The sequence below is a fragment of the Aegilops tauschii genome, chromosome 1 (assembly GCF_002575655.3).
Source record: "Aegilops tauschii subsp. strangulata cultivar AL8/78 chromosome 1, Aet v6.0, whole genome shotgun sequence".
NCBI lineage: Eukaryota > Viridiplantae > Streptophyta > Magnoliopsida > Poales > Poaceae > Aegilops > Aegilops tauschii.
This window is the reverse complement of record NC_053035.3, coordinates 297,328,665-297,355,175: the sequence shown is the minus strand read 5'-3', so window position 1 is coordinate 297,355,175 and position 26,511 is coordinate 297,328,665. Positions and strand designations below refer to the sequence as shown.

The window sequence follows — 26,511 nt, the reverse complement described above, 5'->3', positions numbered from 1 at the left end:
CTCTCATCAAAAGGTGTGTCCATCAAAGATGATTGTGGTAAACTAAAAGGCAAAGACTCAAATAATACAAGACGCTCCAAGCAAAACACATATCATGTGGTGAATAAAGTTATAGCTCCAAGTAAAGTTACCGATGGAAGTAGACGAAAGAGGGGATGCCTTCCGGGGCATCCCCAAGCTTTGGCTTTTTGGTGTCCTTAGATTATCTTGGGGTTGCCATGGGCATCCCCAAGCTTAGGCTCTTTCCACTCCTTGTGCCATAATCCATCAAATCTTTTACCCAAAACTTGAAAACTTCACAACACAAAACTTAACAGAAAATCTCGTGAGCTCCGTTAGCGATAGAAAACAAAACACCACTTCAAGGTACTGTAATGAACTCATTATTTATTTATATTGGTGTTAAACCTACTGTATTCCAACTTCTCTATGGTTTTTAAACTATTTTATTAGCCATAGATTCATCAAAATAAGCAAACAACACACGAAAAACAGAATCTGTCAAAAACAGAACAGTCTGTAGTAATCTGTAACTAACGCAAACTTCTTGAACTCCAAAACTTCAGCCAAAATAGGACGACCTATAAAATTTGTTTATTCATCAGCAGCAATTGGAATCAATATTTTATCACGTTCTGGTGATTTGTAACAATTATTTTTGTGAACAGAAAGTTTCTGAATTTTCTGCAAGATCAAATAACTATCATTCAAGAAGATTCTATAGGTTTAACTTGGCACAAACACTAATTAAAACATAAAAACACATCTAACCAGAGGCTAGATCAAATATTTATTCCTAAACAGAAGAAAAAAGAAAAAAAACTAAAAATAAAATTGGGTTGCCCCCCAACAAGCGCTATCGTTTAACGCCCCCAGCTAGGCATAAAAGCAAGGATAGATCTAGGTATTGCCATCTTTGGTAGGCAATCCATAAGTGGCTCTCATGATAGATTCATATGGTAATTTTATTTTCTTTCTAGGGAAGTGTTCCATGCCTTTCCTTAACGGGAATTGGAATCTAATATTCCCTTCCTTCATATCAATAATTGCACCAATCGTTCTAAGGAAAGGTCTACCAAGAATAATAGGACATGAAGGATTGCTATCAAGAACAATAAAATCTATGGGCACATAATTCCTATTTGCAACAATAAGAACATCATTAATTCTTCCCATAGGTTTCTTAATGGTGGAATCCGCAAGGTGCAAGTTTAAAGAGCAATCATGAAAATCACGGAAACCTAGCAAATCGAACAAAGTCTTTGAAATCGTGGAAACACTAGCACCTAAATCACACAAAGCATAGCATTCATGAGCTTTAATTTTAATTTTAATAGTAGGTTCCCACTCATCATAAAGTTTTCTAGGGATAGAAACTTCCAACTCAAGTTTTTCTTCATAAGATTGCATCAAAGCATCAACGATATGTTTAGTAAAAGCTTTATGTTGACTATAAGCATGAGTTGAATTTAGCACGGATTGCAACAAGGAAATACAATCTATCAAAGAGCAATTATCATAATTAAATTCCTTGAAATCCAAAACAGTGGGTTCATTAATATCTAAAGTTTTGATCTATTCAATCCCACTTTTACCAATTTTTGCATCAAGATCTAAAAACTCCGAATTTTTGGAACGCCTTCTAGGTAAAGGTGGATCATATTCAGTCCCATCATTATCAAGATTCATATTGCAAAACAAAGATTTAATAGGGGACACATCAGTAACTTTTAGATCTTCATCTTTATTTTCATAAAAACTAGAAGAACACGCTTTCACAAAGCAATCTTTCTTAGCTCGCATCCTAGCGGTTCTCTCTTTACACTCATCCATGGAAATTCTCATGGCTTTGAGAGACTCATTGATATCATGCTTAGGAGGAATAGATCTAAGTTTCAAAGAATCAACATCAAGAGAAATTCTATCAACGTTCCTAGCCAATTCATCAACTTTAAGCAATTTTTCTTCAAGCAAAGCATTGAAATTCTTTTGTGAATTCATAAATTCTTTAACACTAGTCTCAAATTCAGAAGGCATCTTATTAAAATTTCCATAAGAATTGTTGTAGGAATTACCATAATTATTAGAGGAATTACTAGGGTACGGCCTAGGATTAAAGGTTCCTCTATACGTGTTGTTACCAAAATTATTCCTACCAACAAAATTCACATCCATAGATTCACTATTATTCTCAATCAAAGTAGACAAAGGAATATCATTAGGATCAGAAGAAACACTCTTAGTAGCAAATAATTTCATAAGTTCATCCATCTTTCCACTCAAAACATTAATTTCTTCTATCGCATGCACTTTTTTACTAGTAGATCTTTCAGTGTGCCATTGAGAATAATTAACCATAATATTATCTAGGAGTTTAGTAGCTTCTCCTAAAGTGATTTCCATAAAAGTGCCTCCCGTGGCCGAATCTAAAAGATTTCTAGAAGCAAAATTCAATCCGGCATAAAATTTTTGTATGATCATCCATAACTTCAAGCCATGTGTAGGACAATTACATATCATTAATTTCATCCTCTCCCAAGCTTGTGCAACATGTTCATGATCAAGTTGCTTAAAATTCATAATATAGTTTCTAAGAGAGATAATCTTAGCGGGAGGAAAATATTTAGAGATAAAAGCATCTTTGCACTTATTCCAAGAATCAATACTATTTTTAGGCAAAGACGAAAACCAAGCTTTAGCACGATCTCTAAGCGAAAAAGGAAATAGCTTCAATTTAACAATATCATTGTCCACATCTTTATTCTTTTGCATATCACACAAATCAACGAAGCTATTTAGATGGGTAGCGGCATCTTCACTAGGAAGGCCGACGAATTGATCTTTCATGACAAGATTCAACAAAGCAGCATTGATTTCACAAGATTCAGTATCGGTAAGAGGAGCAATCGGAGTGCTAAGAAAATCATTGTTGTTGGTATTGGTAAAGTCACACAACTTAGTGTTATCTTGAGCCATCGTGACAAGCAAGCAATCCAACACACGAGCAAACAAGAAGCAAGCGGGAAAAAAAAAGCGAACGGAAAAGAGAGGGCGAATAAAACGGCAAGGGTGAAGTGGGGGAGAGGAAAACGAGAGGCAAATGGCAAATAATGTAATGCGGGAGATAAGGGTTTGTGGTGGGTACTTGGTATGTTGACTTTTGCGTAGACTCCCTGTAACGCCCACGATGTGGCTATATCTCCCACGTGTCGAGGCACGACTTAGAGGCATAACCGCATTGTGGTATTGTCGCAAGAAGGGTTATCTTCACACAATCCCATGTAATGAACAAGAATGGGATAACGAGAGTTGGCTTACAATCGCCACTTCACACAATACATAAATTAATTCATACATCATCCAAAATCCACACATAGACCGAATACGGTCAAATCCAAATGAAAATAAGATAACCCCAAATGCTAGATCCCCGATCGTCCCAACTGGGCTCCACTACTGATCATCAGGAAAAGAAACATAGTAACGACCACGTTCCTCGTCGAACTCCCACTTGAGCTCGGTTGCGTCATCTGCACTGGTATCGTCGGCACCTGCAACTGTTTTGGTAGAATCTGTGAGTCACGAGGACTCAGCAATCTCACACCCGCGAGATCAAGACTATTTACGCTTATAGGAAAGGATGGTGTAATGAGGTGGAGCTGCAGCAGGCACAAAGCATATATGGTGGCTAACATACGCAAATGAGAGCGAGAAGAGAAGCAACGCAACGGTCGCGAAGCTAGAAATGATCAAGAAGTGATCCTGAAACTACTTACGTTCATGCATAACCCAAACTGTGTTCGCTTCTCGGACTCCGCCGAAAAGAGACCATCACGGCTACACACACGGTTGATGTATTTTAATTAAGTCAAGTGTCAAGTTCTCTACAACCGGACATTAACAAATTCCCATCTGCCTCATAACCGCAGGCACGACTTTCGAAAGATAATACCCTGCAGGGGTGTCCCAACTTAGCCCATTATAAGCTCTCACGGTCAACGAAGGATAAACCTTCTCCCGGGAAGAACCGATCAGTCTCGGAATCCCGGTTTACAAGACATTTCGACAATGGTAAAACAAGACCAGCAAAGCCGCCCGAATGTGCCGACAAATCCCGATAGGAGCTGCACATATCTCATTCTCAGGGCACACCGAATAAGCGAAGCATACAGGTACCAACGTAACCCAAGTTGCCAAGGGACGGTCCCGCACGGTGCTCTAGTTTGGACCAGCACTCAGAGGAACACTGGCCCGGGGGTTTAAATAAAGATGACCCTCGGGCTCGCGAAAACCCAAGGGAAAAAGGCTTAGGTGGCAAATGGTAAAACCAAGGTTGGGCCTTGCTGGAGGAGTTTTATTCAAGGCGAACTGTCAAGGGGGTCCCATAAATCACCCAACCGCGTAAGGAACGCAAACTCAAGGAACATAATACCAGTATGACGGAAACTAGGGCGGCAAGAGTGGAACAAAACACTAGGCATAAGACCGAGCCTTCCACCCTTTACCAATATATAGATGCATTAATTAAATAAGAGGTATTGTGATATTCCAAAATATCCATGTTCCAACATGGAACCAACTTCAACTTCACCTGCAACTAGCAACGCTATAAGAAGGGCTGAGCAAAAGCGGTAACTTAGCCAAACAAAGGTTTGCTAGGAAAGGATGGTTAGAGGCTTGACATGGCAATATGGGAGGCATGATATAGCAAGTGGTAGGTAGCGCAGCATAGCAGTAGAACGAATAACTAGCAAAGCAAAGATAGAAGTGATTTCGAGGGTATGGTCATCTTGCCTGCAAGGTTCTCAGAGTTGTCGGAAGCTTGATCCTCGTAAGCATACTCAACAGGTTCCTCATTCACGAACTCATCTCCCGGCTCTACCCACAGCAAGAACACAAGTAACGGAACCACAATCAATCACGGAAAATGCACAAGCAACATGATGCAAAACATGCATGATATGCGAGATGTGGTATGCGATGCATATGCGTGCTCCGGAAGAAAAAGAATGAACAAGGCAGTAACTTGGCAAACCAAGTATGCCACTGGAAAGATGAGATGATTTCTGTCGAAATCGATATAAAGATCACCGGAAACGGATGCACGGTTTGCAAATGGCAAGCAAAACAAGAATGACACGAATCTGCGATTAACAGCATGATAGCACTTAGAATACATCAAGTAACTATGCTACAGCACTCCAACATAGCACCAAAGCATATGGCAGTAATCTATAGGAGATTCTTGACAAAAGATGAACACTGAGCTACGGCTAGATCACACCATAACAGGTTCAAACAAGCATGGCAAGAATGCAAAAGATATCAGGTTCACAGACTTACTGAAATTACTGGACATGACTGAAACAGCATCAGGTAGCAATGTTCAGAGCAAGCAATCAACATGCTACAGGATCAGAGCAAGCAATCACAGACCTACTGAAATTACTGGACATAACATAGCAAAAAAAAGGCATGGCATGAATCTACTAAATGCATAGAACAAAAGTCCCTTACTGATCATGAGTCAAAAAGGATCAGAAGATATGATGGCACCCATGTAAACATAGCAAGTTTCGTTAACAGATTTCAGACTTAGCAGAAAACAGAGCATGGCATTAACAGAAATTATGAAGGCATCTTGGTGAGCTTGATTCACTCATCACAAAGCAATGCATGACAAAACAAGCATACCTACAGCAAGATGGCATGTTTATGAAGCTAACCATGGCAAGAGAAAGTTCATAGCATGTATGAAACAACTACAACAACCTTGGCAAAATTGAATATCATGTTAACATTCTGCCAGAAATATTTTATAGCAAACGTAGAGCAAGATTAAGACATGCTAGGGCACTCCATAATTGCAAACAGGGGCATGGATGGATAGAGCACATCTATATGTCCAAAACATCCTTACTGAACATACTCAAAAGAAGCATGGATCTCACTGTAGCAACATGGATACATGGCATAAAAATATCAGGAGAGCAATGACTTAGTGAAAATGCTAGACATAGCAGAAGCAGATTCAACATGACATCTTTACAAGCTTGTTTGACTCACTACCAGGCATGTCATGGCATGGAACAAATTCTAGCATGAAGTATACATGAAAATGAAGCTATTCATGTGCAAAACAACCACATAGCATATTTGCATGAATATACACATAAAATACAAACAGCAACATGATGTAAAATGACATGTTCATGAACTTGCTCAAATGCAGAAACTAATGCCACCACTGGATTGGTGAGATTTTTCTACCCCAAAAACATATATAATATGTTAGGGTTGCTGTAGAAAAATCATCACAAGTGCAATAAGTTAAAACCTGCCCTAAATGGAATATAACAGAAATGGCATTTTCCTTATTTGGAAACGTCCAGAAATGGACTTGCCCGAAATGGATAGATTCCATATGCTATAAATGGAATATTCGCTGGAAAAAAGAATAAACACAAAAGAAAAAGGAGAAAGTGGAGGGGGATGACAGGTGGGGTCCTGGCCCCTGAGAGGCTGACTTGTGGGTCCGACTTGGGTCCCACAAGGTGGTGGCATAAACAGGGGAAGCAGGGGAGGTGCTCGCCGGGGTGCAGAGACGGCGGAGAGCTCGACGGAGCCTCTCCGGCGACCAAAAGGCGCGGCGACGGGGCGCAACGAGGCCGCCATAGGATCCCGCACCCGCGGGTGTGACTAGCAGAACGGGCCGACGACGGACTCGACGCCGGCGACGACGAACAGAGGTGGCGGCGACAAGCTCAAACGCGACGAGGTGAAAGGCTTGAGCGAGCTACTGATCGCGTGGATCCGGCCGATGAGACGCGGCGATCATGACGGGCATGCGCAGAAGAGCTAAAGAGGTCGTGCACTCGCCGAAGACGAGGCCCGACGGCGACGCGTTCAGGTGCTCGTGGCAAACTACTGCAAGGCACGCTAATGAGAGGGAAAAAGGATGGGGAGGAACGCGCGCTCACCACAAGCACGGTGGTGTGCATGGTTTCCCAAGAGGAGGTCGAAGAAGGCGGTGATGGCAATCGAACACTCACGGGCACCGCTGGGAAGAAGTGGAAGAAGATCACGGCGTCTTGGCGTCCCGCGGCGAAGTAGTGGACGTAGGGGAAGTAGACGACGTCGAGGAGGAAGATGGACACGTCCTGGGAAGCTGGGGTCGACGGGGAGCACGCCAGCGACGAGGACGCGCTCCCAGATGCGTTTGGGACGGCGATGGCGCGATCACTCTGGTGGCTATACCTACCAGGAAACGGCGGCGGCGGACGAGGGAAACCCTAGGAGAGGCAGGGGACAAGGATTGGGGCCTTAAAAGGGGCTAGGGTTAGCGGCGCGAGCTCACGCGCTCTCGTGCTCGCAGTCCCCATGGTGACGGCGAGAGGAGAGGGAAAAGGTGGGTGCGGGGAACAGGGTAGGCGCTGACGAGCGGGGCCAGGATGGCCACATGGAGAGGGGCTAGCGGGGGTATGCGCGCGCGTGGGTGAGAAAAAGCCCGGAGGGGTGAACGAGCGGGCTGGCTGGCGCGGGGTGCTAGCTGGGCCGGCCTGGGAGGCCGAGGCCCAGGGGGGTGCTGCTGCTGGCTGCTCTGCTGCCAAAATCTTTTCTTTTCCTATTTTTCTCAAACAGAAGAAAAACAAGAAAAGTCCAGAGTGATTTGGGAAGGCTAAGGAAGATATAAAAATATCTATGGAGCCCTAGTATTATGCACATAATAGTAAAAATGGTCTGGGCATTTTTAGAGGAAGAAAAATATTCCAAGTTTTAATTAGGTTCTAACTTGAAGCATTTTTGACCCCAACCAAACGCACTCCAAAAAAGATGAAAAAGGCCAGAGAGGTTTAAGGCACTGAGCTAGACTATAGGGGTAAAGATGAACATTAAAAGAGAAGGGAGGAGTGGCACTTGCAACAAGAAGAAAGGAAGGGGAGGAGAGGTGGTGATGATGAAAGATTCATGCATGGAACATACAACAACATAATATGTATGAAAATCACACCATGCACATGATGAGGATGAGAAAGCACGATGACACCAAGCACAAATGCAAAACGAGAGACAAAAACCCAACCACGAAGGAAAATCATATCACAGAGCCGGAAATGGCAAGAGTTGGAGTTACAAATATGGGAAGTTACATCCGGGGTGTTACACTCCCCGGCAACGGCGCCAGAAATCCTTCTTGCTACCTCTTGAGCACTGCGTTGGTTTTCCCTTGAAGAGGAAAGGGTGATGCAGTAAAGTAGCGTAAGTATTTCCCTCAGTTTTTGAGAACCAAGGTATCAATCCAGTAGGAGGCCACGCATGAGTCCCTCACACCTACACAAACAAATAAATCCTCGCAACCAACGCAATAAAGGGGTTGTCAATCCCTTCACGGTCACTTACGAGAGTGAGATCTGATAGATAAGATAAGATAATATTTTTGGTATTTTTATGATAAAGATGCAAAGTAAAATAAAAGCAAAATAAAAGGCAATGGAAACAGCTTGTTGTTGGAAGATTAATATGATGGAAATAAGACCCGGGGGCCATAGGTTTCACTAGTGGCTTCTCTCATGAGCATAAGTATTACGGTGGGTGAACAAATTACTGTTGAGCAATTGACAGAATTGAGCATAGTTATGAGAATATCTAGGTATGATCATGTATATAGGCATCACGTCCGAGACAAGTAGACCAACTCCTGCCTGCATCTACTACTATTACTCCACACATCGACTCCTATCCAGCATGCATCTAGAGTATTAATAAGTTCATAAGAACAGAGTAACGCTTTAAGCAAGATGACATGATCTAGAGGGATAAACTCATGCAATATGATATAAACCCCATCTTGTTATCCTCGATGGCAACAATACAATACGTGCCTTGCTGCCCCTACTGTTACTGGGAAAGTGTCGGCGTTCTGGGAACGGGAGTCCCAGACTTGCCTGCCTGCGGCCCACAGCATGGCTAAGCAGCAGGCCGTACGGCCCATCTTCGTCAACAAGACACCCAAGACCCTCATGAGGGTCCAAGCCTCGCGAGGCGGACGACACAAGACCTCCTCTGGAGTGGCCTAGCCAGGCAGGCTCACGAGGAGCGGAGATATCAAGGCGAGGCAAACCTCACGAGGCTCTCGTGACGTGAGCCATGACGAACGGTGCCAGGCGGGTGCCAGGCGGGCGCCAGTGCGCGCAGCGTCCCTATTTCCTCTTTGGTGCTAAGGAGGCCAGCGCAGGCGAAGAGTACCGAGGCATCAGGCAAAGGTTGCCATATTGGTGCAACGAGACCAAGACCAGGAGGACGGCAAGGCGGAGGTCATCGTGGAGCCCAAGACGGCGTCACCCCAGAGCTTTACGCAGGCGAAGACCGCTTTTGTCAGGATAGCTTGTACTAGCTGTCCCCCTTCAAATTTGCCCGCCGTTGTTGGTTCCCTTCCCGCTCGATATTTGGGAAGAGGACCAGGGCCTCTATAAATAGGACTAGCCACCACAGTAGGAGGCAACTGATCCCGAACTAGTTCAGATCATCCTCAACTACACAAGCACAAGAACACCTCAGCCTCAGGAGGCTGTTCTTCCCTTGTACTGTTCATCATTAGCCCAAGAGGCAATCCACCACCACCACACTGGAGTAGGGTATTACACCACAACGGTGGCCCGAACCAGTATAAACCTCGTGTCTTTCTATGTTGCGAGTTCGTCGAGTTCGTCCGCAAGATCTTAGCGAGCTAGAGCATAGATCGGTAGGAGGGAGAGACTTCGCGCGCACCCCAGTGTTCGAACCTTAAGGGTTTGCCGGAACCCCACATCCGACATTTGGCACGCCAGGTAGGGGTGCGCCGGAGCTTCTTCTCCGCCAGTCAGCTCTCCGACGCTCCCCAGCCATGATGTCTGGCGATTCATGGGCCGGCTCCGACCGCTGGGCAGCCTGGCCAGCCCGGGCAGCGCCGCCTACCCATGAAGGTCTCGACCCTGCACTCCAAGCGGCACGGGCACCGCCAAACCCTGCCGGGCGCGGGCAGCGCGGCCAGGCGTCATCCACTCTCACCCCACGACAGGTACGAGCCGCAGCGAGAGCGGCGAGTCATGCCGCAGCAACGGCACCGCACTCACGGCGGGAGCAAGCAAACATGCGGGCAGCGCTCACCGTGGCAAGGGAGCTGCTACGATGCAGGCTGATGGAGAGCGGCCGGGACATGCTGCTTGAGCGTGTTGCCGAGCTGCTGGACACAGTAGCGTCGGGAGCACCACCCTTCTGCTATCGACTTCCTCCCCAGGCCACTGTAGGGCCGCGCAACGAACCTCACCACGTCCGCACGCCGTCGACTACGCCCGAGGGCTTCATCAACATCAGCACGGCCGGCGGCGTAGGGGGCTTCAACTCCACCGCGCCGCCCTCGACAAGCACAAGCGCAAGCGTCGCCCCCCATGGTCCTGGCCGGATGCCGTATTGTCATCCCTAGAACACCGTCATGGGCGGGGCAACATGGAGCGTGGGGCACCACGGCGAGGTGTTCGGGGTGACGGCCCCGGAAGCCTACGTGCCCCGCATGATGGACCAAGGGTACCCACCAGAGGACGACCTCGGCCCATTCACTGGAGAAGATTGGGGGGAGGGGGCGTTAGGAGCCGAAGCCTTCCAAGAACCAACCGAGAACCACAACGATCGCGCTGGCAGCGGCAACTACAGGGTACCGCTAGTCTCTCAGGAACAGGCTTATGCTAACCATGGACTAGAGATGAATCAGGTTGCAGCGTCGATCGACGACCCAGGCACGGCGGCACCCGTCCCAACAAGGGAGACACGCTGGGGATCCACCGAGAGGGAGCCAGGAGCAAGGCCCCTCCCCGCGGCGCGCGACGCCTGACGACACCTGGAGGTAGGCCCTCTGCCGGGGAGGCCTCGTCAACCTTTCCCCCGGCAGAGGACCTGTGATCGCCGAGGGAACCGCTGGCGTCCTCTTTCCCTCCTCTATGTCGTCCTGGTGACCGGTCGGCTCAGAGGAGGTCAAGAGTGGCGCAAGGCGGGGCCCTCGTCTGGCGATATGAAGCAAGGCCGGTACCTGTGAAGAAGGCCCAGTGCCTGTGAAGCTCGCCGCCCGTGACACTCTCACGTAATAATGAGTTGGGGCTATACACGCCCCGGAGTCTCAGGGGTGCCGGCCTCACGCCCTGGGGCTCCCTCCCATGCCTAGTGGCAGCACTTAGCTCCGCCCTGGTGAGAAGACTTGAAGACCAGAAGACTAGACTAGGTGCCGGACGCGGCCTTTTGCTTTGGATCTCTCTTTCTGTAGCTTTTCTTTCTAGATCTGGATTTGAGTTGAAGCTGAGTTTTTATCGATGCGCGCGGGGGGAGCCTTTTCTCGTTTGAGCAATTTCTTGCCTTCTGGATCTCGTTTTGTTTGGGTCTCATGTCCGTCGCCTTTCCCCCACGAGCTCCTCGCGAGCGGGACTGCGTGAAGCACGCGCGCGCTAACGCTACAACTGGTGCTCACCTCACGTGGGCCCCTTCCAACGGGGCGACGAGCTCCGCAAGGTTCTCAAGAACTCGACACATCGCAGCCCAGCTCAAAGCTGGCGCTGACTAAGGTAAACCAAGACAGAAAACTCGTATCAGGATTCACAAGTTCATGAGGACACAAACTCACATCGCATGGAAAAGTAAAAACTGCAGTTTGCTTACATGAGGGGCTCCCCCTCTCAAAATGCTCTCACAAGTTTTTCAAGGGCCACGCCCGAGTTTGTGCGCAGGGTGAAATGACAGGAGAACAAGGGATCGGCCAAAAATGTCGCTCGCTCCGTCACCCGTGGATGCGTCACTCGCGTCGTCATCGTCTTCATCGGCATTGTCGCCGCCATCGGCGATGCCCCCGACGCCGCCGTCAACCATGGCGCCTTCGTCTGCGGCGACCACCACCGCGTCGTCCTCGGAAGTGAAGGCCCTCAACCCAACGCGCTAGGTCACCCCGGACGGCCGTGGGTACGGGGGCGATGGTGGCGTCGAAATCAAAGTTAGGGTCGGCATTCAGGAGGTGGCTGAAGACGCGGGAGAAATTGCGCTCGAGCAGGCCACGACCCCTTTCCTCCACAAGCTGGCGAGCTCTGGGAGATGAAGCCTCTAGGCGCGTGACCACCTCGGTGAAAAAGGTCAGGTGGCTGGCATAATCATTTGAGTGAGGGGTCGGCGCCTCCACGTCGCAAATATGGCCCAGGGCGATATTGGCCCTGTTCCGAAGATCCTGAAGCATAGGGGCATGCTCGCGCTCCAGCGTTCGACGTTGGAGCACCTCCTCCGTGTTTTGCCTCGCGACGGCCTCTGTGTCATCAACCCGCCTCCGGAGGGAACGCAGCTCGACGCGGGCAGAGGCCAAGTCCGCCTGCGCCGTGACCAGGGCGGCGGCCGTGGCTTCCGCGCGCCTCTCAGCCTCGTCGAACCTGGGCCTGAGGGCAGCGGCCCTGCCCTCGTCCTCCACGCCCGCGAGCTTCAGCTTCAGGTTGTACCTGCCCACCAGGTCCGCGCGAACCTCGGCCACCCGGCGGTTCACCTCCTCCTCAACTCCAGCCTCGCGAGCCCCGACGGCGTCTTCTGCTTGGGCAACTTGACGCTCCCTCGTCTCCAGTTGCTCGAGCTCGCGGCTATGGTCCATGGCCTCAGGGGGCAGCGCCTCCTCACGCTTCCGGACCTCCTCTTCCTCCGTGGGCGTCCCCCTCAGTGACGCAAGAGCGGCCCTGCGCGCCTCCACTTGCTGCTCAAGAGACGCGCTCCAGGCCTGGAGCTCCCACGCGCGCTTCTCCGCAGCCTCGCGGCGGCGATCAGCCTCGCGAGCCTCTTCCAAGGCTCGTGAGTGGGCTTCGTGGGAAACCGTGAGAGATGCCTCGGCCTTCGCTTTCTCAAAGTCACGCTGATAGCGGCCGAGGTTGATGGCCACCTTCAGCTTGCGCCGCTCCTCCGCCAGCCGGAGACCTTCAGCCTCAAGACGTGAATCGACACTCGCGAGCTCTTCACCAAGTCGGCTCATCGCGTTCATCGCTTCCTGGAAGAGCTCATGGCGAACCACGCTCCGCCCGCGCTCAAGCTCGAACGCCCGGCCTTCTTCGTCCTCCACCTCGGGGGCTGCGGGCGGGGCGCCAAGCGGCGCGCCACCCCTCGGCAGGGGGCTGGGGGCTGGCGCCACTCCCGACACCATCCCGTCCTCGCGACAAGCCCGAGCCGGCTGGAGCTCGCTACTCGAAGAGGAGCCGAAGATCGAAGCCAACAAGTTGCCGTCAAAGACCAGCGAAGGAGTCTTGGGCACGCCTGCCAAGCTCCACGCCAGACCAAGGGGGAGGAGCGACGAGGCCGCACGTTCAGCGCGCCAGGAAGGCAGGAGTGCCCCTTCAACCAACCCTGCTCCAGGGGCAACCAGCGGACTCGGAGCGCTCGAGGCCGGCGGAAGAGTTAAGGAAGAGGGAGGCCGTTTCTCAGGAGACTCAACAACCTCAGTGGAAGGAGCCCTGAAAGACTGGCGTCAGAAGAACAAAGCAGCATACAGAGAGCCATAGTGGTACGATACTTACACGTCAACGGCGATGTACTTCCTCCGTTTCAGCGGTCCAAAGATGTTGCTGCCGCTGGGAGATCCTTTCCTCTTGCGGAGCTCCTCGAAGTCCACACGAAGACGACCGAAACACTGGACGTGACGGCTAGTGCACAGCGGGGCCGAAGAAGAGCTTGGAAGAGTATCTTCAGGGGTGCCCAGTTGTGGCGAACAGCCGGGCACCGTTTCACCACGACCTCCCGAGGCTCCTGGAGCCTTGGCCTCGGGAGTCGCATGCAGCGTCTCCTCAGCAACCGACACCTCAGGAGGGGAGTGGCAGGCTCCTGAGGACGATTCCCCAGGATCACCACCCGGCACGTGCTCCTCAGCACTCGAGCTGCCGGCCTCCGCCTGAGCTCGCCCACCTACACCGTCACTTGGGGCGAGCTCAGCATCAGGGGCAAGGAAGGGAACCACGACGATGGGGTTCTCACGAGGCCCCTCCAGGCTGATCGGTCGCGGCCCCCATTCATCGAAGAGAGGCATGTCCTTTACAAATTCATCCTTATTCTTGCAGCGGTACAACAAACAGTTCTTCCCAAGCAGTTCGGTCGGTAGAAAGACACCCGTCAGGACCTTGAGCAATGTTCGCCGCGTCCTGAGGACGAGCCCGGACTCCTGAAACCTCATGTGGTCCTGGCTGCTGAGCAAGGTCCACATTGGGCGAGAATGGCGCTTAAGCGGAGCGACCCGGCGTTGGACGAATTCCTTCACCACCATCGGTGCAGTTACGCCTCGATCCTTCAGCAACCTCAACCTGAGCCAGACGCGGGCAAGGCCGGGGCTCGCGAGCCGCTGATGGCTCCAGCCGGAGTTAGGAACGGCGGGCCCCGACGGAGCCTAAAGCAGAGGACTAAGCACACCAGCATCGACGAACACCCATCGTGTCCAGAATTCGCTCGTGGATGGAGGAAGCTCGAAATCAATCCCCTCGCCCGCCGTCGCAGCCACGGCCTTGAAGCTCACGCACCCCGAGCATTGCTGAGGGTCGGCCAGATGCAATGAGAAGAAGTGATGGAGAAGAGCCACCGAAGGAGCGATGCCCACCATGGCTTCGCACACGAAGGCGAAGACAGCAAGAAGAGTCATAGACTGAGGGTCGAGATGTAGCATGTGGATCTGATAATGCTCAAGCACATCACTGAAGAAGGCGGAGAAGGGAGGAATCAGGCCAGCCCAGAGGGCATCTATGAAGATTGGGACCTCGGTGGCCGTCTGAGCCGTGCGAGTGCGAGACGCGGGCCAAGCCACCGTCTCCCCCCACTCATTGAAGCTGGAAGCAAGCATCGGGCGCACCTTGTCCATGGCCTCGTTGTTGAGCACCCGAGACCGGCCGAGCACCGGCGCAAAGGACGGAGGCGCAGCTGGAAGAGACAGAGGACTCTTCCCCTTCTCAGCTTGTTTCGGCGCCATGGCGATGGAGCATGCGGAGCGCAAGTCAGATTGGAAAAGAGAAGCAGAGCCACAAGGAAGCAGGGGAATTGGGGAAGCAAGGCGTAGGAGGTGGAGGAATAACTGTGTAGGCCGCGGGGGCCCCATAGCCAGGCGGATTCAAAGGCAGCGTGGGGAAGCGGAGACGCCCACGTCCAATCAACCGCCACGCGTCGACCGAGACCGCAGGCTTTTGGGGCCCGCGGTGCTCCGAACTTGACCCTTGGCTTCGCCGCGAAGCCAAGCCCGAGCGCACCTTGGGCCCGGGGGCTACTGTTGGTGTTCTGGGAACAGGGGTCCCCAGATTTGCCTGCCTGCGGCCCACGGCGTGGCTAAGCAGCAGGCCGTACGGCCCATCTTCGTCAACAAGACACCCAAGACCCACGCGAGGGTCCAAGCCTCGCGAGGCGAACGACGCAAGACCTCCTCTGGAGTGGCCTAGCCAGGCAGGCTCACGAGGAGCGGAGATATCAAGGCGAGGCAAACCTCACGAGGCTCTCGTGACGTGAGCCATGACGAACGGTGCCAGGCGGGTGCCAGGCGGGCGCGAGTGCGCGCAGCGTCCCTATTTCCTCTTTGGTGCTAAGGAGGCCAGCGCAGGCGAAGAGTACCGAGGCATCACGCAAAGGTTGCCATACTGATGCAATGAGACCAAGACCAGGTGGACGGCAAGGTGGAGGTCATCGTGGAGCCCAAGACGGCGTCACCCCAGAGCTTTTCGCAGGCGAAGATCGCTTTTGTCAAGATAGCTTGTACTTGCTGTCCCCCTTCAAATTTGCCCGCCGTTGTTGGCTCCCTTCCCGCTCGATATTTGGGAAGAGGACCAGGGCCTCTATAACTAGGACTAGCCACCACAGTAGGAGGCAACTGATCCCGAACTAGTTCAGATCATCCTCAACTACACAAGCACAAGAACACCTCAGCCTCAGGAGGCTGTTCTTCCCTTGTACTGTTCATCATCAGCCCAAGAGACAATCCACCACCACCACACTGGAGTAGGGTATTACACCACAACGGTGGCCCGAACCAGTATAAACCTCGTGTCTTTCTATGTTGCGAGTTCGTCGAGTTCGTCCGCAAGATCTTAGCGAGCTAGAGCGTAGATCGGTAGGAGGGAGAGACTTCGCGCGCACCCCAGTGTTCGAACCTTAAGGGTTTGCCGGAACCCCACATCCGACAGAAAGGACACCACAAGATTGAACCCAAAGCTAAGCACTTCTCCCATTGCAAGAATGATCAATCTAGTAGGCCAAACCAAACTGATAATTCGAAGAGACTTGCAAAGATAACCAATCATACATAAAAGAATTTAGAGAAGATTCAAATATTGTTCATAGATAAACTTGATCATAAACCCAAAATTCATTGGTCTCAACAAACACACCGCAAAAGAAGATTACATCGAATAGATCTCCACAAGAGAGGGGGAGAACATTGTATTGAGATCCAAAAAGGGAGAAGAAGCCATCTAGCTAATAACTATGGACCCGAAGGTCTGAGGTAAACTACTCACACATCATCGGAGAGGCTATGGTGTTGATGTAGAAGCCCTCCGTGATCGAGGCCCCCTCCGGTGGAGCTCCGGAAAAGGCCCCAAGATGGCATCTCACGGGTACAGAAGGTTGCGGCGGTGGAATTAGGTTTTTGGCTCCGTATCTGGTAGTTTGGTGGTACGTAGGTATATATAGGAGGAAGAAGTACATCGGTGGAGCAACGTGGGGCCCACGAGGGTGGAGGGCGTGCCCAGGGGGGTAGGCGCGCCCCCCTACCTCGTGCCCTCCTGGTTGATGTCTTGACGTAGGGTCCAAGTCCTCTGGATCACGTTCGTTCCGAAATCACGTTCCCAAAGGTTTCATTCCGTTTGGACTCCGTTTGATATTCTTTTTCTGCGAAACTCTGAAATAGGCAAAAAACAACAATTCTGGGCTGGGCCTCCGGTTAATAGGTTAGTCCCAAAAATAATATAAAAGTGTATAATAAAGCCCATTAATGTCCAAAACAGAATATAATATAGCATGGAACAATCAAAAATTGTAGATACGTTGGAGACGTATCAGGAACCCACGAGGGTGGGGCTCGTGGCCGCCTCAGAGACCCCCCTGACTTATTCCCGACGCCAAAACCTCTTATATATACAGAAACCCCCAGAACATAACCTAGATCGGGAGTTCCGCCACCGCAAGCCTCTGTAGTCACCAAAAACCAATCGGGACCCTGTTCCGGCACCCTGCCGGAGGGGGGATCCCTCACCGATGGCCATCTTCATCATCCCAGCACTCTCCATGACAAGGAGGGAGTAGTTCACCCTCGGGGCTGAGGGTATGTACCAGTAGCTATGTGTTTGATCTCTCTCTCTCATGTTCTTGATATGGCACGATCTTGATGTATCGCGAGCTTTGCTATTATAGTTGAATCTTATGATGTTTCTCCCCTCTAGTCTCTTGTAATGGATTGAGTTTTCCCTTTGAAGTTATCTTATCGGATTGAGTCTTTAAGGATTTGAGAACACTTGATGTATGTTTTGGTGATCAACTTGCGGGTTCAGTGACCTTGTGAACTTATGCATAGGGGTTGGCACACATTTTCGTCTTGACTCTCTAGTAGAAACTTTGGGTCACTCTTTGAAGTTTTTTGTGTTGGTTGAATAGATAAATCTGAGATTGTGTGATGCATATCATATAATCAAACATGCGGATACTTGAGGTGACATTGGAGTATCTAGGTGACATTAGGGTTTTGGTTGATTTGTATCTTAAGGTGTTATTCTAGTACGAACTCTATGATAGATCGAACGGAAAGAATAGCTTCGTGTTATTTTACTACGGACTCTTGAATAGATTGATCAGAAAGGATAACTTTGAGGTGGTTTCGTACCCTACAATAATCTCTTCGTTTGTTCTCCGCTATTAGTGACTTTGGAGTGACTCTTTGTTGCATGTTGAGGGATAGTTATATGATCCAATTATGTTATTATTGTTGAGAGAACTTGCACTAGTGAAAGTATGAACCCTAGGCCTTGTTTCCTAGCATTGCAATACCGTTTACGCTCACTTTTACCACTTGCTACCTTGCTGTTTTTATATTTTCAGATTGCAAATACTCATATCTATTATCCATATTGCACTTGTATCACCATCTCTTCGCCGAACTAGTGCGCCTATACAATTTACCATTGTATTGGGTGTGTTGGGGACACAAGAAACTCTTTGTTATTTGGTTGCAGGGTTGTTTCAGAGAGACCATCTTCATCCTACGCCTCCCACGGATTGATAAACCTTAGGTCATCCACTTGAGGGAAATTTGCTTCTGTCCTACAAACCTCTGCACTTGCAGGCCCAACAACGTCTACAAGAAGAAGGTTGTGTAGTAGACATCATCCCCCTCCACAGATTACACCTCAGATTATATAGTCGTGGTGCTTAGGGGAAGCCCTGTGTGGATCACATAAACAACACCGTCACCACGCCGTCGTGCTGGCGGAACTCTCCCTCGAGCATCTGCTGGATCAAGAGCTCGTGGGACGTCATCGTGCTGAACATGTGCTGAACATGGAGGTGCCGTACGTTCGGTACTTAGATCGGTTGGATCGTGAAGACATTCGACTACATCAACCGCGTTACTAAACGCTTCCGCTTTCGGTCTACGAGGGTACGTGGACACACTCTCCCGTCTCATTGCTATGCATCTCCTAGATAGATCTTGCGTGATCGTAGGTATTTTTTTTGAAATACTGCGTTTCGCAACATGGAGGGAGTACATGCCCATATGGGAGGAGGGCTTATAAGGGATGTGTCTCTTAGAATTAAGTTGATGGAATCCTAAAATAACGTGGACCGTCTTTACATTTGGGGTATAACATCTAGTTTCAGTTTATACTCAAACAAGACTGTCACAGAGCACCACTATTACAAAGGGAGTACCCTAATCTTGAGGGTAAAATTATAATAAGGGTAGCTAATGTGTTTAATATTTTCTCACACCTATAATTCATCATTAATCCTAGTCTCAAATTACAAGAGGTGTGTGTCGACCATGCAATGAAGATGTGGTGATAGAATGGTTGCTATAGTGGGAACTCTCGCCTAGAAGGTGATGCCCTGCAAGTTGTGGATAGCTAGGTTGATTAGAGAGGCAACAATGGGCGGCCGTTCTATGAGTATCAGCTCTGAAGAGACTAATACAAAGTAACAGACAATCTCCATGAATAGTTGGGACTGACCATCTATTGATTTGTCTCATTTACATGGCATTCCATGGATTCTTTTCGGTAAAATATGAATTTTATTAACTCAAAATGAAACATCAAATGGATACAAACACATGAAGCACACCATCATCAAATGGCTCACTACCACACCAAAGATTATGCGCCAAAGTTAGCAGGAATCTAAGAAAAGTTACCATGCATGATGGGGAAAAGTGTGAGATGAAAAAGACACTATTTGGCAAATACGCAGCAGGAAAATATAATAGAGAGTAGCAGCAGCTCAACTCCCCCGACCCTCCTCGACCCTCCCGGCTCGCTCCCGTGAGCGACGGGAGGGAACCCTAGCCGCCCCACCTCCCTCCCCCACCCCCTCCCCCACCGCCGCAGGCAGGCGCTGATGGGAAGAGCCCAGTCGGCACGGCGGCGGCGGGGCTTCTTCTTCTCCTCTGCTCGTGGGGCTTCGGCGCGGGACGACGCACTCGGGTGGCGGCGCTGGGCTATGACAGGGCCCAACGGCACGACGACGGCGGCGCAGGGCAGCGGCGCGGCTGGTTGGCGGCGGCGCGATGGCGGTCATGGCCCCGTGCCGGGTGGGGTGGCTGCCCTTGATTTCGGCACAGGTGGAGGCGCATGGGTGGGCGTCCGGCCAGATCCGCCCGGATCTGGTGCCACGGGGACGGCTGGCGGCGCGAGGTGGTGGTCGGTGCTCGTCTGAGCACCTGGTGGAGGCTGGTCACCGGCGGCCTGGTCCTGGCCTCCTGGTGGAGGTCATCTGGTGTTTGTGGCGACCGACTATGCTAGTGGTTGTGCGTGCCCGACGACTCCAGCGCTTCGAGCTGGCCGGGCGGCGTGGGTTGGGCAGTGGCCCAGTGTGGCTGCTGCCCCCGGTCGTGGGAGGCTCCATGGCAGCTTGGCAGGTCAACTGCGGGCATGTTCCGGCGTTGGCTCATCCCTAGTAGACTTGTGTCGGCCTTCGACTCCTCTCCTCGTCGTCCGGGCGTTACTTCCGTCGTAGGGCTGTCCTTCTCCCAGCTGCGGTCCATCGCTCGTCTCGCGGTCAGTGCGGTAGAGCCGACATCGTCTCGTGCACGGTGTAAGCAGGACCGAGCTCATCTCGTGCACGGTGTGGCAGGACCAACCTCATCTAGCATACGGTGCCATAGGGCCGAGCTCGTCTCGCGCCCGGTGTTGCAGGATGGTCAATGGAGGCCAGTTTTGGCAGGTCTATTAGGTCTCGGCGCTGGGGGGCTGCCTAGGGGGGGTGAAAGGCAGGACCTTTCCACTCATCTCTTTGGTGGGGGTAGCAGCAGATCTCGGGACAACGGCCCTGGTGGTGTTAGCGTGGTGCCCATGGGCTGAGCCTGTGGTTGGTGATGCCCAGTGGCCATGGCCATGTGGGAGGCGTGCTAGTGGGGGTGTAGCGTTCGGTGGCGTCGAGTGTTGACAGGGGTGAAAACCTGTTCTATCTTCAGAGAGACCAGCGGCGGCGAAGCTTGTTCCCTTCTTGAAGGCGTCGTCGCGGCTCTCACTGCCCGTCGTGCGGCTCCAGGGGAAACTCTGATCCTTGGATCGGGTTGTGTGTGCTCCGGTGTTGTATCCTTCTTGAAGGTGCCGCCTTGGAGGCCACGGTTCGTCGTATGCGGCTTCATTTCTTCGCGGTGGCGTGTTCTCGGTTGCTCTTGTAGTGCTAGGGGTAGACGAGTAGTGTTGCTGCTATCGGCGCCTATGTATCTTGCCTTGGGTGTTTGCGTGTGTTGTGGTGTCGTGTGTTTGTATCAAGTTATTGTTGATCGTTGCTTAGGACGAAACCTTTTTTTAATAAAATATACATATAAAAATATACATACATATGAATACATTAGCTGGTCTGCAAGGTCCTAGCTGAGTGGACGGCTGATGCATGCACCTTTCGGGCATGGAAGAATTGCTTTTTTTTAGGACACGGCCATAGACACACGAGACACACGCATTTATATACCCAAGCACGCATATCTTTACACACGCGAAGAAAAACATTAGAAACTCCAGTGACCCGACGTGATACGGGTGCGCATTGTCCCGTGACAATGGTTACACCTTTTGTGAGCGGAAATGAACGTGCCCCTGTACATAATGATACTACATACATCGACCATTTTAGTTCTCCAAAAGATGGTCGCTGTCATCTGCCGGGTGGGTGCCGGCGGGGTGCATCTCCACCTCATCCTTCCGCTGCAGCTGCTGGTATCGCTTTTCGGCCTCGGGCATGGCCCCCATGATGGCCCTCAGCCGCAGGTTCACGTCGTCGAGGCGCTGGTACACGATGTCGTTGGTTAACATCCCCGCGCACACCATGCTGATGGTGTCCCAGCTCTCCACCAACGGCATCAGGATGATCACCGCCGAGCCCACCGTCCCCCACGCGATCGCGATCGCCGCCCACAGCGTGAAGTACCCCAGGCTGAACCTCCCCGCCGGCACCGACAGCGCCGGCCACAGCACCACGATCACGACAGTGAACACCAGGCCCCACTTGACGATCCACCGCTTGGCGTGCACCAGCTTCGCCTCCTGGAGCTCGTCGTCGTCTTCGGCGGTCACGCTCTCCACCGTGGTGATCCGCCTGCAGCTCTCCCAGTCGTAGTTCTGCGGCGACACCAGGCTGCACACGCAGTGCACGGCCCCGCCCACCAGTATGGACACCAGGTTGCCCGCCAGCATGGGCGCGTTCCGGCCGGTGGTGTCCAGGTTGACGCGGCCGTACTGCACCTTGGCCACCGTGAGCCAGACGATCACGCCGAGGACGCAGCCGCTGATGGTGCCGAGCATGGCGCCGAAGGCGTTGGCCTTGCTCCAGAGCAGCAGCAGAGCGATGGGGATGACGGCGGAGCCCACGACGACGCCCATGGCCAGGTACATCCACCCGAGGGACACGCCCACGAGGTTGAGGACGACGGCCAGGACGCCCATGCAGCATCCGAAGGCGAGGATGACGGCCCTGGACACGAGGAGGATCTGCTTACCGGAAGCGCCCGGGTTGACGTAGGTGCGGTAGATGTCGTAGGTGAAGAGGGAGGAGACGGCGACGAGCTCTGCGGAGCCAGCGGAGGTGACGGCCATGAAGAGCATCGTGAGCAGGAGGACGGAGCCAGGCTTGCCCATGAGCGCGGTCGCGGTGGCCGGCGGGACGAGGCCCTTTGCCGCCTCCGCCGCGGTGATAGGGAGGTCGAGGGCGAGCGCGCCGAGGCCGAGCGATGTTGCCAGCGAGAATGGCACTGCGAACCACACCAGGCCACCCAGCAGGTACCCCTTGTGCGTCGACGACGGCCTAGCAGCGATCGCGCTCATCCAGTACCCCTGCAATTGATCCAATTCCAATGCGCGATCGATCAAGCAAACCAGCACACCGCCTGACCAGAGCGCGGGAGGGACAATTAAGGAAGACAGCACTTACGTTGTCGACGAAGACGGTGCCGAAATTGCCGACGATGTTGATGATGCCGAAGACGAGGCCGCCGGAGCTGAGCATGGTGAGGTAGGAACCCTTGAGGTTGCCGTGGACGGGGCCGCAAGACTGACCAGAGCGCGAGAGGTCGCCGGAGCAGTCCCTGGCGGCGCTGGCGACGACCAGGAGGCGCTCGTACACCACCTTGGGGCTGCCGAGGCTGCTGCTGGAGGTGTAGACGAGGAAGACGAAGACGAGGAGCACGGCGTGCACGACGACGGAGTGGATGTAGCTGGCGAGGAAAGTGGCCTTGAGCCCGCCGGCGAGCGTGTACACGATGACGCCGAGCGGGATGAGGAAGCTGGCGGCGTAGACGTTGACTCCCGTGAGCGCGTGCACGACGGCGGAGCCGCCGAGCAGCAGCATGGCGGTGACGATGACGTTGGTGGCGAGGCAGAAGGCGAGGAAGACGAGGTGCGCGCGGGCGCCCCACCTGGCCCTGACGATCTCGCAGACGGTGTGCGCGTTGGGCGCCTTCCGCTTGATCTCGATGGCCATGACCCCGAAGAGGAGCACCTGCACGGTGGCGCCGCTGGCGTACCAGAAGGGCCCGCTCACGCCGTACTGCCACGCCACGTTGGAGCTCTGCAGGATGGTCGCCGCCCATGTCCACTGCGACACGATCACGCTGGCGATCAGCCCCGTCTTCACGCTCCGGCCGGCGGTGTTGAACCACTCCGACGTCTGCAGCTGCGACCCGCCCACGTAACGTTTCTCCAACCACACCTAACATCATTTTCTCGTTTTCGTCAGTCAATTCCGATCCGCTAATTAATTTCTCTACCTGATGATGACAACTGATAAAAGAATACTGTACCAGGAAGGAAGTGAAGAGCGCGAAGAAAGCGCCGAAGCCGAGGACGACGGCGTACCCGACGGCCTGCGTCAGCACCGGCTTCCCGCCGAAGAAGCTCTCGTCGCGGCTGCAGACCCCGTCCACCACCGAGTAGTACTGCCCGCCGAAACTCAGCTCCGGCGGCGGACACACCACGCCGCCACCGCCCGACATATCGGATCAACTCTCTTCCACCACGGCGAACTCGAATCAGGAATCCAAGACTCGCGCGTTGCGGTCAACGGCTCACTCTATCAATCCAACTGATGGATGGGGAATTGGGAGGGGGTGGAGAGATTCACACTCCTCCAATCAAGGAAGCCACTGGCTGCTGGCTGTTGGATGTGGATGGATGCATCAATCACACTGCGCGCCACCGTATATATACAAGTCGTTGAGGAGAAAGAATTAACCAACTGGTTCTTTGTTTGGAAAATTAACCAATGGATTCAGATTGCTTCCGTGTTTTGTTGTGTGGTCGAGGGAATCTTTGACTTGGGCTATTTCGAGCCAATATGAAAACATTTATAAGAGCCCACTGGTGTATATTCATGCCAGTTGAATCAAATAAATATAGAGAGATAATTTTCCGTCTTACAGAAAAACTTAAAAAATACACTTACGTTTTCCCAGTTATTTTGTCAACTTCGTCCTCATTGGCCCTGCCGCGCAAAACTTGTAACATTTTGCAGCTTGCTATAGAAAAAAAGAGCAAGTAGCCGAAGCAATGTATAATCATGTTAGCGCCTCATGATCCACTGTAATACGAAATGGAGTGCAGTGGAAAGCCGTCCTGATTTCTATAACTCATTCATGATGTAAACTCATATTTCTTTACTCCAGAATCTGCACTTACGACGGAATCTGAATCAAGCCGCTTCAGCAACTACTATTATAAATGATATGTCACCCCAAAGAGGTAAAAAGCATCATTTCGACATACTCCATTCCTCAATCCTCAATAGGATGTGTATGACCTTTCTTTAAAATCCCTATTGGATTGTGCATCTATGCTCATGCGTGTGAATTTTTTTGTTGATTGTTTGTTTAAGATAGTTAACCGCTCATGTCGAATGATTTCCAACAACACCATCACCCTCCGGGTACTTTTTTTAAGCAAGCCATTTCATATAAGAAGAAAATATTTGCCCAGTTCATTGACGAAAACCAAATGAAAAACCGAATTATAACGCAAAAGACACAAAAGAAAAACTAAAGTTTTAGGGTAGGGTTTAGATGACACAGACACGGTAACATCAAGGAATATCGTCTGAGCCAGACACAAGAGTGCCGAGGCCCAGAACCGCCAAACATGGGTCCTGTGCAACCATAATGACCACCGACCTCAAAAAGATTCAATCCTCCTAGAGACTCACCATCCCCTCTCCATGCAAAACTTATGGGCTGAAATTATCAATAGGATAGGAACCCGGAACCTCGGAAACCTGTCTTGGCAAGGTCTATCTTCGCCTTTCTGTCGATGCCCGCCAAAGCGCGGATTGCCACTATCACCTAAGAAGAAAGTGAAATATTCGCCGTTATCCAAAGCGTGGGATGCACAAATGTATCGCATTAAAGACCAGTTCGACAAGCGCAAGTCTTCGTCATCTTCATCGTCCTCAAGATGGTTCTCAAGTGGACATTCCCCCGATCTACCATCCTACGCAAGTACACACCGGTCTCGACATCATCACCATGAACACCATAGGCCGATCAAGCTCCAAACCAAAATGGAGAAAACGTGAAGCTCAACAGTAACAAGATGCTTTCGACCACCAAGTGCACCAACTGGAAGAACGGTGTCATCAACAAGAAGAGTGTCGACGCCAAGATGAAGAACATGAGGCACACTAGCAAGAAGAAGCCCGCGGGGTGGACCAAGAAGATCAAGCACACTGAGCTCTTTGCGACGTCACTTACAACCTTCAAGAGTGAAACCTAAGGGCAAGAGTAGAGCGCCAAGGCGAAGAAGCTTGCATCAAGAAATGTCATGAGATGCGACGCATGGCTAATGCACCTCGCATTTCGTGCCAATCACATAATGAAGAGCGCGACGACAACCCATGTTGTCAACTCCAAGTGCAACGTCAACCTCAATACAATCAAGACGAAAAAAGAGCGTTTCGACAAGTTCACCATGCTAAATTCTTCGGCGGCACCAACCCCAAATAATATCTCTCTTGGTCTCTCAAGGTGGACAAGATCTTCCGCTTCCATAACTTTGATGAGGCAAAGAAAATGGTGATGGATTCCTTGAGTTTGATTAATACACTCTCATATGGTGGGAACAAGCACTTGAACATCGACAAGAGCAAGGAAAACCTCCCATCACCACTTGGGATGTCATGAAATGAGTCATGAGAGCAATATTTGTGCCTACCCACCACTTAAGATCTCTTCAAGAAGCTACAAGTTCTTAAGCAAGGCACCAAGTCCATGGAGGAATACTACAAGGAGATTGAAATTGCAATGATCTGAGCCAATGTGAAGGAGTCGGATGAAAAAACCATGGCTCGTTTCCTCAATAGACTCAACCATCTAATCAAGCGGATTGAGGATTTTCAACAATACAATAATTTTCTTGAGTTGGTACATCAAGCCACAAAAGTGGAGAGACAAGTACAAGAAGATGTCAAGTGCTTTAAGTACTCTACTTGTCATCAAGAACCTTTATATGATCAAAAGTAGGTCTAGAGGGGAGGTGATTAGAGTACTTGACCAAATAAAACCTTACATTTTCCCAATTTTAGTTGTGGGCATATTTTAGCAACTAGCACAAGTCAAGCAATCAACCTACACATGCAATTCTAAGAGTGTAGCAGCGGAAAGTAAGACATTGCATATGAAGGTAAAGGGAAGGGTTTAGAGAGTGCAAATGCAATGATGACACATATATTTTTGGCGTGGTTCCGATAGGTGGTGCTATCGTACGTCCACGTTGATGGAGACTTCAACCCATGAAGGGTAACGGTTGCACG

General features: G+C 51.2%; 1 protein-coding gene across 1 annotated transcript; it reads right to left on the bottom strand.

Moving 5' to 3' along the window:
- Positions 1-21,164: 21,164 nt before the first annotated feature.
- Positions 21,165-24,136, bottom strand: LOC109734381 (urea-proton symporter DUR3). Its single transcript, XM_020293588.4, has 3 exons — positions 23,516-24,136; positions 22,648-23,424; positions 21,165-22,550 (listed from the first exon to the last, which is right to left on the bottom strand). The coding sequence occupies exons 1-3, from the start codon at positions 23,705-23,707 to the stop codon at positions 21,351-21,353; spliced, it is 2,169 nt and encodes a 722-aa protein (XP_020149177.1). The 5' UTR covers positions 23,708-24,136; the 3' UTR covers positions 21,165-21,350.
- Positions 24,137-26,511: the final 2,375 nt, after the last annotated feature.

Excerpts from the sequence above, each read along its gene's own strand:
- LOC109734381 (XM_020293588.4), bottom strand. The coding sequence starts at position 23,707 with ATGTCGGGCGGTGGCGGCGTGGTGTGTCCGCCGCCGGAGCTGAGTTTC. Across the intron at positions 23,425-23,515 it reads CGCTCTTCACTTCCTTCCTG|GTGTGGTTGGAGAAACGTTA; the intron begins GTACAGTATTCT and ends AAATGATGTTAG. Across the intron at positions 22,551-22,647 it reads GCACCGTCTTCGTCGACAAC|GGGTACTGGATGAGCGCGAT; the intron begins GTAAGTGCTGTC and ends GATCAATTGCAG.